Here is a 13,679-nt window from a genome sequence, read left to right as displayed (position 1 = left end):
ACAAAGGTCCATGTATAAAGAACAGATTCAGATTTGCAAGTCTGAAAAATTGAGGAGAACTTCAGTAGATGGATTTATTAGCTGATGTGCTGTAAAATAATACTGGCTTTTAAACCATACTATCTAAAATTTACCTTCAAAAATAGAATATAAAAATTGGTGGTTATGGACCCATGTGTGCATTGGTTTGCTTGTTAAAATGGATTGCCAGAAATTAGGAAGACATAAAAGGGATAGAGGTATCACTCTGTATGTGCTCTATTGACATGCCTTTTGTTTAAGTTGGTTTAGAGAAGGGATATTTGGTTATTTGGACCCTTGGCTATGTGATCTGAAATGGCTGTTGAATAAGAATGAGAGTTCAGGCATACTTTAGACTGAAACTACTTTGTTGCTTGATTTTTATATTCAATATTAGTAAATAAAAAACAAGTGTGTATTAATATGATGTCTTTGAGTGATTATGTTTGTCAGGTTATCAAAGCACACTGTCCTTTTCTTATTTCTGCTAGAATCTTTGATTGGGGAAACTTACGTCGAAAAGATTATTGATAAACTTCAAGCGGCTCTGTCTAAAGCTAGAGACCTTTCAGAAGCTGGAAATACTGAACCTTCAGTGTCTTTCATCTGCGATGTAGCCTCAAGCTTTTTCAGCTCAGTTAAAGGGTGTTTACTGATGCCATCCTCAGAAGACTTGCTGCTTACCATCTTCCAGCTGTGTGCTCAGAGGCAGGATGCTACGCACTTAACAGGTAATTTGAAAAAAAAAATTTATATTTCTGACCACCATGAGTTTAAAATTGTTCCACAACTGGAAACCTACATATTTGCCTGTATGACAGTTATCATACGTAATCGTACAGAAAAGAGAATTCTTTTCTTGCTCTAGTACCTTTAGACATGTGATTATTGCTGTAGGATATAATTTCTTATGTTTTTTCTGTAATAGATTTACTTGTATGTAAGTTAAAACACACTTGGATGTCTGGTGTAAAGTCACTTGTCCATCAGCTTCGGAGTATGCAGAAACAGAGCAGCACCTTTTTGCTTAAATCTGCACTGTGGATCAAGAATCAAATTCAATCTTCCACTTTGGATGTTAAAAGGTAATTGTAATATACATGTCCATTTCATAATACACAAGATGTAATACATCTGCATTGTTTACTTTTTTCAGCCTGTCAGAGGTGGGAACTGTGGCTTATAGCATAATTAAAACAGCATGTAAATGGCATTGTATATAAGGTATAAAAGAGCTGGATTTTACTGCATAGTGCCAAACTTGTTTGCACCGTTTTCCCTTTTTCTCAGCCTTCAGGTTCTGATCTCTGCAGTTAGTGATTTATTGTCTACACTTCTGGAAGCTGACAGACAGTCGGGATATCTGGTGGGATCTTATGTTGAGCATGTTACACCCAACAGAACTGAGTGGGTGAAATTGCGCGAGTCTCTTTCTGCTGAGGTATGAAAGTGATAATAGACTTTCACACTAGTCAATCTTACCTGTTTCTAAGTCTCTGTCCTTGACATAGCACTGCAGTTATGATAATACATGTATCTGTCCAGTGGTTCTTTTCAGCCTCTACCCATGCTGGAGGACAAAATCTGTATTCTTATGCGCCCATTTCTCCCACTACTGGGAGAAAAATCAAAATCTGTGAAATTATCGTTTTCTGCATGGAATACCAGCAACTTGCTTTACAACTCAGAAATCTTGTATGAGAGAATATACCCCAGGAGGATGTTCTTATCTTAATTATTCTGTAAGATTCTTTTTTGCAAGACACTAATATCTGCAGAAGAACATGATGTGCTGACCTTAAACAAAATGCTGACATGAATAGATTGGGAGAAAGAAATAATTTCCTGACCAACTACCAATCTTTAGTAACCCTGCTACTTTTTGTAATGTTGTATAGAGTTCTAAGGGTACACACTTATTTCTGAGGCAACGATGCAGTTTTAAGTTACTGCTGTATTTTTTTATATACTGGAGTGGGTGATCCTCATCATTATGCTTTCGGTGTAAATTTGTATCTTTCATGTTTTTTTTTTTATAATTCTGAATTTTTAACTACTACTTATATGTATCGTTAAAATGTCAATTATTTGTTCACATGCTTTTTATGTACATATTACAGTGGATGCACAAACCTCTTTTGGAAGGAAGGCTGAGTATGAATTGTGAGCATTTGGGATCCTGTGTTAAGCTATGTGGCACAACTAAACTTCCAGGGCATCTGTGTACTTCAGCCTTATTAAGTAAAATGGCGTTGCTTGTATTGGAAAATGGTATGGACCATGGAAATGATGATGCTGAAAGAAAGAAAATTGACAATATAAGTAAGTTCTAGTGATAAAACTTAAAGAAATTTTTATTTTATACTAGTTCTATATCAACATTAATTGATAATTAGAAACGAATAGGTAAAGTTTGGCATTTAACCATCAGAAATCATTCTTTTTCCCTTTACATATTTTTTTCTTAAGTTCTCCTTTAAAAGTATGAGTATGTGTAGTGCTTACATTTAAATTTAGAGCCTTTTGCTAGTATATACATGCTGTCTCAACACAACTTTGAAGTTCATTGTAGATTCAAGCGTCTCTAAAATTTAAGTTGTTCATTGCCAAAGCATATGTGGTGCATTGGAATGAATAGGCAACAGGAACTGTGTCCATGCCATCAAATAATAGCCTTGAGTGTTTAGCTGTAACATAAAGATATTTTGAGGCAGCAATTTTTCTTAATTCAACGAAGTGGAATTTCATTTCTTTTTGTTTGAGAATGCTCAGATTAGAGCCAGCATCTTCAAATTAACAATTCCACCTCCAAAAGTCTCGCTGTGAAGAAGAGTGTAGTTGTTCAGTGTAGGTCCGTGTAAGCTGTTGGAAAAGGAAAAAAAAAAACCTATGCTAGCTCTTAGCATCAGATTATTATTTTTTTTGATTTAGATCTTGATTGCCTTGTCTGCAAGAAATGTATATTAAAAAAATAAAAAGAGAGGATTTAGGGTTTAAAATTTCCTGAACTTCTAGAGTAGATTATTGTAACTTTTTCTTTGTATTTTATGATGCAATTGCAGCTACCCAGTTCATGCTCTCAAGTACCTGAAGTTGTGTGTAAATGTCATCTTCTTAATGCGTTAAAAATATATTAAAAACAAAACATAACCAAAAAAAAAAGCTGAAACTTCTTGCATATTCACTGAGTATATTCAGTAGTTATTTTTGCTGTTTAATTAGTTGCAGAGCTGTTGTATTCATTACAATGGATTGAAGAGTTGGAGAATCCTCCTTACCTGCTTCTTGAATATCTTCATATGTTAGAAGAAATGCATATCACATATGAGAAGTTCAGTACCCTTAGTAATACAACTGACCTTCAGCAAACAATATTTGATAGGTATGTAAGAGCAAGTAAAACCTCAACTGAAATACAACCCTGAATTGAAACACAATTCTGTCTTTGTATTTTGCCTTTTATAGAGTATTAAGTGTTACCATATTTCCTTTTGTATATTGATGCTTCATAAAACACTTTTGTTGTGAAACATCGTTTATCTGCAGTTATTAACCAGGGTCTTTCTTCTTTTGAAGGTCGGAGGAACATGGAAGACTCTGGTCCTTAACCATGGCCAAACTGATTCGTGCAGAAAACGTGGTGTCCTGTGAAATGAAACATCTTTTTAAGACAAGTGAAGGGTATCTAAATGCTGTTGCCTATGACCTTTTGTGCAAAGTTTACGTTGCAAATATTGATGATGATAAATGATACTGATTCTAATGAATGACATGTGAAGACCAAAAATGTGGTAGTATATGTATGTGTTGTGTAAAAGTGAAACACTGTAATGTATGGAATTAGTTACATCGCAGAATATTACGTGGTTGTGTGTTCATTATGAACCAGTCAACATTTTGTTTACTAGTTAAACTTTTGGGTTTGTTTATTTTTGATATTCTGCTTGCATGAATAGGTTTCTGCCATTAACAGAGGGCAGATTGCATACACTTCAGTGCTTATCAGCCTTTTTAACTGAGGAAGAAAAGAAAGAACTGGTCTTCCACTGCGTGGCCAAACTTATGACATGTGCACAGACAGAGCTCTCCAGTACTGATGGTCAGTATGCTTTCTACCTCAGCCCACTTCATTAGAATTTAAGAATGTCACTTTGTAATAATGTTTGCTTTTAGCTAAGATGTGTTAATTATAATTGTATCAATTTTACTAGAAAGAAATGTCTTTTCATTTTGCATATTTCTTTTAGACTGTTTGGCATAGCGGTTTTCTGTCTTACTAAGGAAGTACAGGCTATGCTGCCTGGTCCAAAATTATAACTTAAAAGATAGATCAAACAAGGAGTGAGGCAGTATCAAAATACTTTCAGCAATATCAGTCTTTCTGATTTAGACACATTTGTAAATATCAAAGTTTTCTATTAATCATTTAGGCTTTACATAGCATGCAAATTATTTCTGCTGTCTGCTGGTAGTGTTGTGATTGATTTTAGATGCTTCAGCATCCAAACTCTTTCGAAGTTCTTGTATAATTTTTGAACAGTTCATCCAGTGCATGGGATGATACAGTATGCTCAGTCAGAGCTCCTGTGCATGCACTTTTAACAGCTTTTGAAAAATTACTTAATGAGGTGATTGAGATGTGTTACAACATTGCTTTGAATGTCCCTTAGAAAAAATACTAATTTTCACAAACTCACTGCTTTTCAAGAGCAGTCTTTGGAAATAATTATACAAAGTCCTTCTACATTCTTATTATGCAGTTAAAACAAACAAACAAAAACACGCACACCTTATCTTCTCTCTCTCAGTACTGCTTTCATGGTTTCCTGAACATACTTCATAAGTCTTATAAAAACCTGAAAACTTGCTTGTTTTCTTAACAAAACCGTACTTAAATTGAAGAAACTGGTCATTTTAAACTGTTGTCATCTGTCCCTTTGCAGTGTCTTCGTGTTTTCAGATGAGCTCTTTCAAATGAAAGTCCTCAGACTGTGCAAATTTTCAGTATTCGTTTCATGCAGCAGTTGAGAGGAATCTTGAATCTTACTGCAGTTATAGTTTCCTTAACACTTGTTCTTCAGACTTAGTTTGTTAAGCTGTCCTGGCTCTATGTGTGAACCAGTGAACCAACCAAATGGGGCCTTGAAACTTTAAACAGAAAATAGGAAGAAGAATCCTCACTGTTCCCTTGCTACTCTGTTCCTTGTACTCTTGTTTGTAACTCTGGTCTGCATTTTCCTTTCTGCTGCTTCTCATTTTCCTAGGGGTTCCTGAACAGACAATATATTCGCAATTTTTCCCATTAAGTGTGACGTAGGATGTGGGCTCACCATTCAAGGTTTAGTTTTTTTTCAGATCAGGAAAGTGCTGGTAAATTTCTTGTAAATCATTGCTGCTTAAGTGAAGTGTGTGGTTTTTTGCTATGCATATGTGGTACTTTAACTCAGTTCCGTGTTATCGTGCCTGTAAGAAACGTTCTCCAAGAGATCTGGGTGCATGCGGTTTTCCTTAAAAATGGAAAACGATGCTAATACAACTGTAGTATTTTACTGTGAAACTAAAAGCTATCGCTCTTGCAATAGTATTGGAATTCATACCTTGTGTTTCCATTTACTTAATTATCTGTCCAAATTATTGTTTGGGATACTACATTTTTAATAGCACAATTAAATTTAAATCTTACCAGGTATTTTTCTTTTTTAATTGTGTAAACCAAGTATGACTCTTATAGGAGTTTTTGGTTTAGTGGTTTGAGTTTTTTTGTTTTTTTTTGTTTTTTTTTTTTTAGTTTGGGTTGGATGCAGTAATTTTGATTTAACAAGGGCATCTGTGGGCTAAGTATTGAAAGAAAAAAGCTTAGCTATTATCCAAACTACGTCATGATATTAATATTAAAGTATCCAATCAATTGACACACATTCTAATGTTTGTCTGCCCTGATAATTAAGACCTACTGAGGATGTTTTTATTATGTCATAGGAGCATTTGGGTGTCTTTCCATTTTGAACTCCTGCTTGAATGACAGTAGTATTGATTGTGATCATCTATTACCTGGGATACTAAAAATCATAATGTCTTGGAAAAACGATAATGAGGACAGCTTTCTCTTTAGCTGGTGGGTGCAACTTTGAGACAATTTGATAATTTTATTTTATATTTTTTCAATTTGTAAAGAGTTTAAAAACACAGGGTGGTTATTAACTCAAAATCAAATTGTAAGTTAAAACTGTCATCTGCTGCATTAATACTACATTTTCAAGCCTTTGTAGAACTGAACGGCATCCCTCAGTTTAATATACCTGTCTCTAAGTATCTAATTAGTTTACTGAAGGGAATTATATGAAGATAAATAGGTGTAAAAAAGTTGGTCTGACGTTAAACCTGTAATCAAGGCTGGGAAACCAGGAGCTTGTTTATCCATCCAGATGATAACTCTTTTCCAAAGCATGCAGAACTGACCAGCTTTGCAGGTGCAGCTGGATATTCAGTTCAAAATTCTGATTCCTTATTTAGCTAGCAGAAAGAAAACTTGGGTACCAAACTTAAGTGTCTGTTTTTTAAATTTTGCACCTGAAAATGTAACTTGGAAAGCTAAACTTCCAATAAGGAGTAAAAATACACCGATGTTTGTTTGTTTGAGTGAAGTGAGAAAAACCCAAGCAACACAATCTGAAAATAATATACAGTACTGGGGCATTTGAGAGCTTTTATTTTTTAAGTCAATTTTTAATTAAAAAAAAAAGATTTTTTTTGTTGTTGCAATGATTAAGTTAAAATTGCTAATTTTCACAGTTCATGTAAGTGTTACAATTTTAGGAATCTGTTAATATAACATGCAAATGAGCTAGTACCTCTGATTATCTGTTTTGTACCAGTTGACTGACTTATTTAGGATCGGTAGCCAAGGGGGGATCCTAGCTCTGAAATACAGTGTCAGAAGCACCTAGGTCAAAGAGCCTGGTACAAGACTAATTTGTCTGAAGAGAAGCAAAGGCAAGAAAATAAATACTTGTGGTTATAACATGATAATAAGTTAGCTTCAGCTGTATTTTTATTTCAGCAATCTGAAAGAAACAAGTGCTCAGTTGCTGGGTTTCAACATAGAGATGATCCGTTACCTTCCATTGTTGCTGAAGTATTCCACAGCTCCTTTGGCTGATAATGAATGGGACTTCATCATGTGCTCCATGCTGGCTTGGTTAGAGGTAAGATGAAAGAGACTGTTACTAATCATTGCATTGCAGTTCCTAATACAATCCCCTAATGCCCTCTGAAGGTTCTAGACTAATTTTGGCTAGGGCTAGTGGTAAGGAAGGAGGAATTTCAAAATTAAAAAATAGGCTAGGAAATAACTCCATTTTTATTATCTTAGTGGGCTCTCTGATCAACATTTTATCCTCAGACTTTGAAAGCTGTATGTTAAAAGTTCACCTGTTCATGTGAACATCTGTACAAAATGGGAAGGTGGATATCTGGATGATGCAGTGAAACATTGTAGAAGCTATGACATATAGCAGTTAGATTTGAACAAAGGTACATAAGGATTGCCAAGAAGAATGGAAATCAGAATGTCTTAATGACAATTGTCTTAACAGTTGTAACTTTTGGCAACCTGGTCTAGTGGAAGGTGTCCGTGCCCACAGCAGGGGGGTTGGAACCAGGTGATCCTGAAGGGTCCCTTCCAACCCAAACCATTCTGTGATACTATGAATTTTGTTTCATATAGGGTGTGTTAATTTCCTAGTACTTTTAAGTAAGGATCATTTCAAAGATAACTTGTATCTCAACCCCAGAGTGAAACTAAGAATATAGACTTTACATACCAGGAGTGCTTATGTTGCATTTTCAGTATTGATACAGCTAATTTTTTAGATTATTCCCTGGATGTGGCAGGAACGTAGTCATCTCAGTTTAGCAAATATTTGGCATAATGTTAAAAAGAATTTTTAAGAAATTCACAGAATGCACAGAATTATTTTTTTTTTTCATTGAGCTTTGGCAAAGCTTATGTGTGGTTTAAAAGCACAAACAATACTAGTTTGAGGTTTGCTGCTATAGAGAAGGATGAAATAAGCCTCTAGTTGTAAGACAGCCAGATCTTCTGTTTCCAAAATCAAATCAGCAAGACAGTGGAAGATACCACCAGGGCATGGAAACTTTCATGTGATCTTTCTTGGTCTCAGGATTAATCTTACCTGTGCAGTATGTGCCTTAAAACTTTATTTTTGTAAAAGAACTTTTACAAAAAAGTTGTTGCATAGATCAAGTGCTTAGGAATATTTTTAAGATTTAATGATACTCCTGTTTTTTTCCAGGGGGTGAGGGATGAATTTAGTAAGTATAAAAATTAAAAGGAGCTGCTTTAGGATAAACAAAATATTCTCCTGATAATCACTTCAATAACTTCCAGTTTCCAATAATGCATTGTCAGTTTCTTCTTACGATTTGGAAATGCAGGCATAATATGGATTGTTTTATATTTGGGAGAGAAAAGTGAGCTCACTTCATGTGCAGTTTTGGCTCACTTGGCTCTACAAGTGCAACAGATTGTCTACAGTTGCATACATTTCTATTCAAATCCACTTGGTGGCAGTTTCTGTCTGTCATTATAAAGAAGGTCACATAAGGGAAGCAATCTAGAATTTGAAACATTGGTGGGACTTAGAAATTCGTTTCAGCATGTTTTATTAAAGTACAAATTACATTTTCAAACTTTTTTATCAAATAGTTATAAAACAGTCTTTGCAGCTGAATCTTCTGTGAAATTACTCGTGGATATAGACGGGGAATGTGAAAAAACTATTTCAAAGCAGATTTGTGATTAAGAAATGTTCCTCTTATTTTTTTTTTCCTCCTAGACAACCTGTGAAAACCATTCGCTCTATCATATCCCACTTGTGCAGATTTTTGCTTGTGTCAGTTGTGACTTGGCATCTGCCCTTAGTGCTTACTTTGAATCTGCAGCTCCTGAGACTACTGAAAACCTTCCTGTGAACTTGATCAGTGAATGGAAAGAATTCTTTTCTGAGGGAATTCACAATTTGCTGTTACCTTTGTTGGTGAAAGTCACAGGCGAGTATATGGTAACTGGCAAGGAGGCTATTAGTTAGTGATACATATCAGCCTATTCTGAAATAGAACTTGCTGGGCCATATTTTTCAATTTCTAGGAATATTATTTTAACATAGTTCATTAAAAAATAGTGCTTTCCTGAACACATGTTAATTAGTAAAGGAATTATATTCTTTGGCTCTTAATATTAGATGAATTCTTCTAAACACAATGTGAGTTGTTTCTAATTATTATTGTTTATGATATCATCTCCACATTCTGCATCACAGCTTACCTGTCTCTGTTTTAAATAGGAGAAACCAAAACTGCGGCTGAAGGCTCTTTTCAGAACTCTGTATTAACATCTTTGGGTGAAGCTCTAACTTACATATCAAAGGACCAGTTGTTAAACCATAAATTGCCAGCGAAGTTTGTTGCAGGCCAGAAAACAAATCTTCCCGATAAACTACAGACTCTGTTAAACACACTGTCTCCATTGTTGCTTTTCTGGGCTAGACCTGTACAGATTTCTGTCTACCACATGTTGTATAAGTAAGAATCAACAAATTTCTCACTCCTCATCTCCTTCCCCTGCTTTTTTTTTTTTACTTTTTTATTTTTTTCTCCAGTATACCGTAGAACACGCACTTATGTTTAGTAAAGTTTTGTGTCATTATGGGAGAAAATGCTTAACTGGGCAACTTGTATTCTGGATCAGAGTATAGGCTCTAAAGCTATGAATGCTAAATTTAATTATAAAAGCAGATTAAATATATACTGAGAAATTTTACTGCGGTACATGAAAATACAATTTTATTTTCTGTACCATAGTTACAGATAGATATCAGTGTTGTAACTAGCAGGCTATTTCTTTAGCACCTATTTTAATGCTCATAAATCCTGAAATGTAAACTGAAACATTCCAAGTTTGATCTGGTAACCACAATCTCATTAAACAGCATGACCATTTTATTTTCACTAATTTAGGTAAGAAAGTGGAAAAAAAATATGTGGTATTCTTGTGAACTTTTTTGGATATCTTTAATTACGGAAAGAATACAGAATTTGAAAAACAGTATGCATTTGACTTCTCAAAACGCAGGCTGCAGAGCAGCAGACTTGAGCAGAAGAAGCAACCATTATACTTCTTACAACTTAATGCCTCAGTATAGCTTTGTTCTGAGATGGGGAAATTTATTTTAGCATGACTCGGGATGTTTAAAAGGTTTGGAGAAGAGCTGAGCAGGGCTACAAGCTCTGTCGATCTGTAACCAACTTCGCATGACATGTCTCTTAAAGATTCTTTACTTAACAAAAAGGTGTTAATAAGTATTTCCCTGATTATATTGATTATCAGTAATGTTGACTTTGATAATCAAAGAACTGTACATTACACACATACTATGAACATAGTAAAAATTAAATTTCATTTCTTTTCTGTGTTTCTGTAGATTAATGCCTGAATTGCCTAAATTTGATGATGAAGATCTCAAATCCTATGGTGACGAAGAGGAAGAATCAGCATTGTGTGTATTTTTTCCTCATTTTTTTACTACTGTTTTCCCTGTTTTTATTATCTGTTAGGAAAGTTGATGTGCAGCAGAGTAGTGTCTGTCAGAAGATGTTAAAATAAAAAATTAAGATGGTTATAACAGTAGGGGTATAAATATTGAATATATAAAATAAAATTGATTAAGTCTGCCTTTGTGCTAAAACTGGAAATAACATTTTTTAATGTTTAATAGTTTTCTGGGTACAGTTACTAGAGTAACTGGAGCATATATGTTCCATTGTACAATCTCAAGAGTTTTTATATGGGACTGCTGTATTGAGAATATTTCTAGTTGCACAAGTAACTTCAATTTCCTGGATTGTTCCTTTTAGACAAACTTATCCAAGAATTAAATTAAACGTGAAGACCTCCAAAACTGACCTGGGTGTTTTATACATCTTGAATCTGATAAAGTCAACAGTTTGAAGAGGGAATACAATAATTGATTTAAACAAAAATTAAAAAAAACTTCAGCCCAGCAATTAATAGCATGTTTTACTACAGAGCTGCAAAAGATGTTATAATGCATTGCTAAAACCCACACCCAACACATTCAATGGTTAGGAGATCCATTGTTCAATTGCTCTTTTGTTGGTGGCTTGACAAAGAAGAAATTGAAGCGTTCCCTGACATGGGTTAAATCAGCTCAGCCATAGACCAAATTCACATTTTCAGATTGGGATCAGCATTCAGTTTATGTTCTTCTTCTGAAAGGTAAAGAGACCAACGGTCTGTTTCAGGAAAAAGAACTGGTAAAATCTAGCGCTAGTGTGCCAATCTGCAAGTAAATTTTTCCTGTAATAAAAGACCTCCTTAGATGTTCTACATACATGCTTTTACTAAAAGGTTGCTAGGAAGGCTGTGAATATAAATTCAGTTAATGCTCTACTGAAGTTTTGAGTTTACAATGCCAGATAACGTCTTTCCATAGATCGCCTCCAGCTGCTCTTATGTCTGTCCTTGCCACTCAAGAGGTCTTACTAGAAAACATCCTAGAATGCATTCCAGTTGGAGAATTTGCAGTTATTCAGCCCTTGAGTGATGAGTTCTGCCTTGTTCTTGGATATCTTCTCACTTGGAAGTTAACATTAACTTTCTTCAAAGCGGCTTCTTCTCAGGTATATACTCAGAGCATTTTCCTTTAAAGTGAATTTCTTAATACGCTCACGTGGTTTGAGCCTTGAGGTTTCATTCAGCCTTTTTATTCTTTTAATTGTGCATCTTCCTACCTCCATTTTTTGTGGAATTAGTGGGATTCTGAAAGCATCAATAGATCTGTATTTCTGTATGCTATAGTTAGGGATGGCAATATTAGCGTTGATAAAAATTTAACATTCATTAATAGATGTTTCTTTTTGCCATTTTCAAACAAGTTTGCTACATTTTATGCTTTTCTAGTTTTTTAGAAGTTTGCAGAGAGCTAAATCGTTCTTAACACAAATTCCAAATCTCAGGATTGCTCTTCCTCCCGACAGAAACGTATTTGTATTATTTGCAGAGAAAACTATTTTTATTAAGTCTCATCTGCTTTTTGTGTTGTTTTTTTTTGTTTGTTTGTTTTTTTAACACTATCAGCTACGAGTTCTCTATTCACAATACCTTAGAAGAACAAAAAGCTTGAATAAACTGCTTTATCACTTGTTCAGGCTTATGCCTGAAAATCCTGTCTTTTCTGGGCCAACTTCAGAAGTTCCGAATAAGGATACAAAGACCTTCTTTACTGAAGAGCTTCATTTAGATGTCAAAGGTTAGTAAAAAAATGGCATTTGTGCATTTGAACGAGTTTTGATACTGTTGAAGCTTAAATATGCTTTTCTGTTTAAAAAAAATAAATTGAAAATGCTTCATTGAAAATGCTATTTTATGTACCCTTATAAATTTTCATACACCTTTTTATGTACCTGCAAAGATACTGAGTTTTCATTTTTTATTTTTGTGCTTGAATATCATTGTATGTTGCAGAACTGTTTATCTGGATGACAGTAAGAAAGGTAGAAATAGGGTAGTTTGGGGAATTACTAACACAGCTTCCCAAGAGAAGGATGTTCCTTATTTGTTTATATACTTGCATAGAACACTGCAAACCTCAGATGTGCTCCAAACATCTTACTGCTTGATCACTCTGAAGTGAGTAATTTGTAATTTCTAGAATGTAAAATTATTCTTGATTTCTGGTAGTCCACCTAGAGTTCATCTCTAAATTAGAAGATGCATTTCCAGCTATGAAGTGTTAATCTAAGAAACTAGAGTCATAGAGAAAAGTGGAGTCAAACAACTAGTTATAGTAACAAAGTTAGAAGGAGCAGGTAAATTAATTTCTTATTACCACAGTTATATATATATATATTTTTGAATATGTTGTGAAAGAAGCAACATTTGTGACTAATTTGTTAATAGTATTTCAACATCCTTTTATTTCTCTCGCAGGAACAGGAGCCCTGTCATCCCAAATTCCACACTTGGCTTGTACTGTGTATCATATAACTTTGAAAGACTTGCCAGCCATGGTTAGGCTTTGGTGGAATAGCTGTGAGAAACGTGTCTTCAATGTTGTAGATAAATTTACAAGCAAGTATGTCAGCAGCGTGCTTTCTTCACAGGAAATATCTTCTGTTCAAACTAGCACACAGTTATTTAATGGCATGACGGTTAGTGAGACTTCTTGTTATTTTTTTTATTTTTTGCACATCTATAGAGAAATGTTGCTTCTCAGAACAAGACTGTATGACAGTATTTTATATGATTTCATTTTTGTTGTTCTATATGACTGATGAGAACGTAATTTAGCTTGCTATCTATATAGTAAGTTGGTGTATATTAGAATAAGTTGGAAAAAAATTTTATGAATGTTTTCATTTTTCATTCAAAAAAAAATTTTATGAATGTTGGAAAAATAGAGGACTCCGGTAAATGCAAGATTGTTTGGTTCATTAAAAAATATAATCAGCCACTAGATTGGAAAAATGGCTGGTAATTTCTTTTCAGATTGCCAATATATGAGAACATTTCTACTTTCTTTGAGAAAAGTGTTTTCCTGGTCTAAGAGAATTATTTA

The 13,679-nt window shown here is 34.3% G+C and overlaps 1 protein-coding gene across 1 annotated transcript in view; it reads left to right on the top strand.

Moving 5' to 3' along the window:
* The window catches only part of LTN1 (listerin E3 ubiquitin protein ligase 1), a 29,049-nt gene that overhangs the window by 9,988 nt on the left and 5,382 nt on the right, over positions 1-13,679 (top strand). The window contains exons 13-27 of the mRNA XM_083819043.1: positions 513-752; positions 950-1,106; positions 1,312-1,462; positions 2,142-2,343; positions 3,244-3,403; positions 3,598-3,702; positions 3,978-4,120; positions 6,001-6,136; positions 7,082-7,226; positions 8,880-9,093; positions 9,387-9,624; positions 10,524-10,598; positions 11,556-11,742; positions 12,200-12,371; positions 13,052-13,272. Of these exons, the coding sequence (XP_083675169.1) occupies positions 513-752; positions 950-1,106; positions 1,312-1,462; positions 2,142-2,343; positions 3,244-3,403; positions 3,598-3,702; positions 3,978-4,120; positions 6,001-6,136; positions 7,082-7,226; positions 8,880-9,093; positions 9,387-9,624; positions 10,524-10,598; positions 11,556-11,742; positions 12,200-12,371; positions 13,052-13,272 (2,546 nt within the window). The remainder of the gene's footprint in view (positions 1-512; positions 753-949; positions 1,107-1,311; positions 1,463-2,141; positions 2,344-3,243; positions 3,404-3,597; positions 3,703-3,977; positions 4,121-6,000; positions 6,137-7,081; positions 7,227-8,879; positions 9,094-9,386; positions 9,625-10,523; positions 10,599-11,555; positions 11,743-12,199; positions 12,372-13,051; positions 13,273-13,679) is intronic.

This window comes from Anser anser (assembly GCF_964211835.1).
Source record: "Anser anser genome assembly, chromosome: 1".
In the NCBI taxonomy this organism is placed as follows: Eukaryota; Metazoa; Chordata; class Aves; order Anseriformes; family Anatidae; genus Anser; species Anser anser.
Note: the sequence above shows the minus strand (reverse complement) of the source record. Positions and strands in the feature narration are given on the sequence as shown.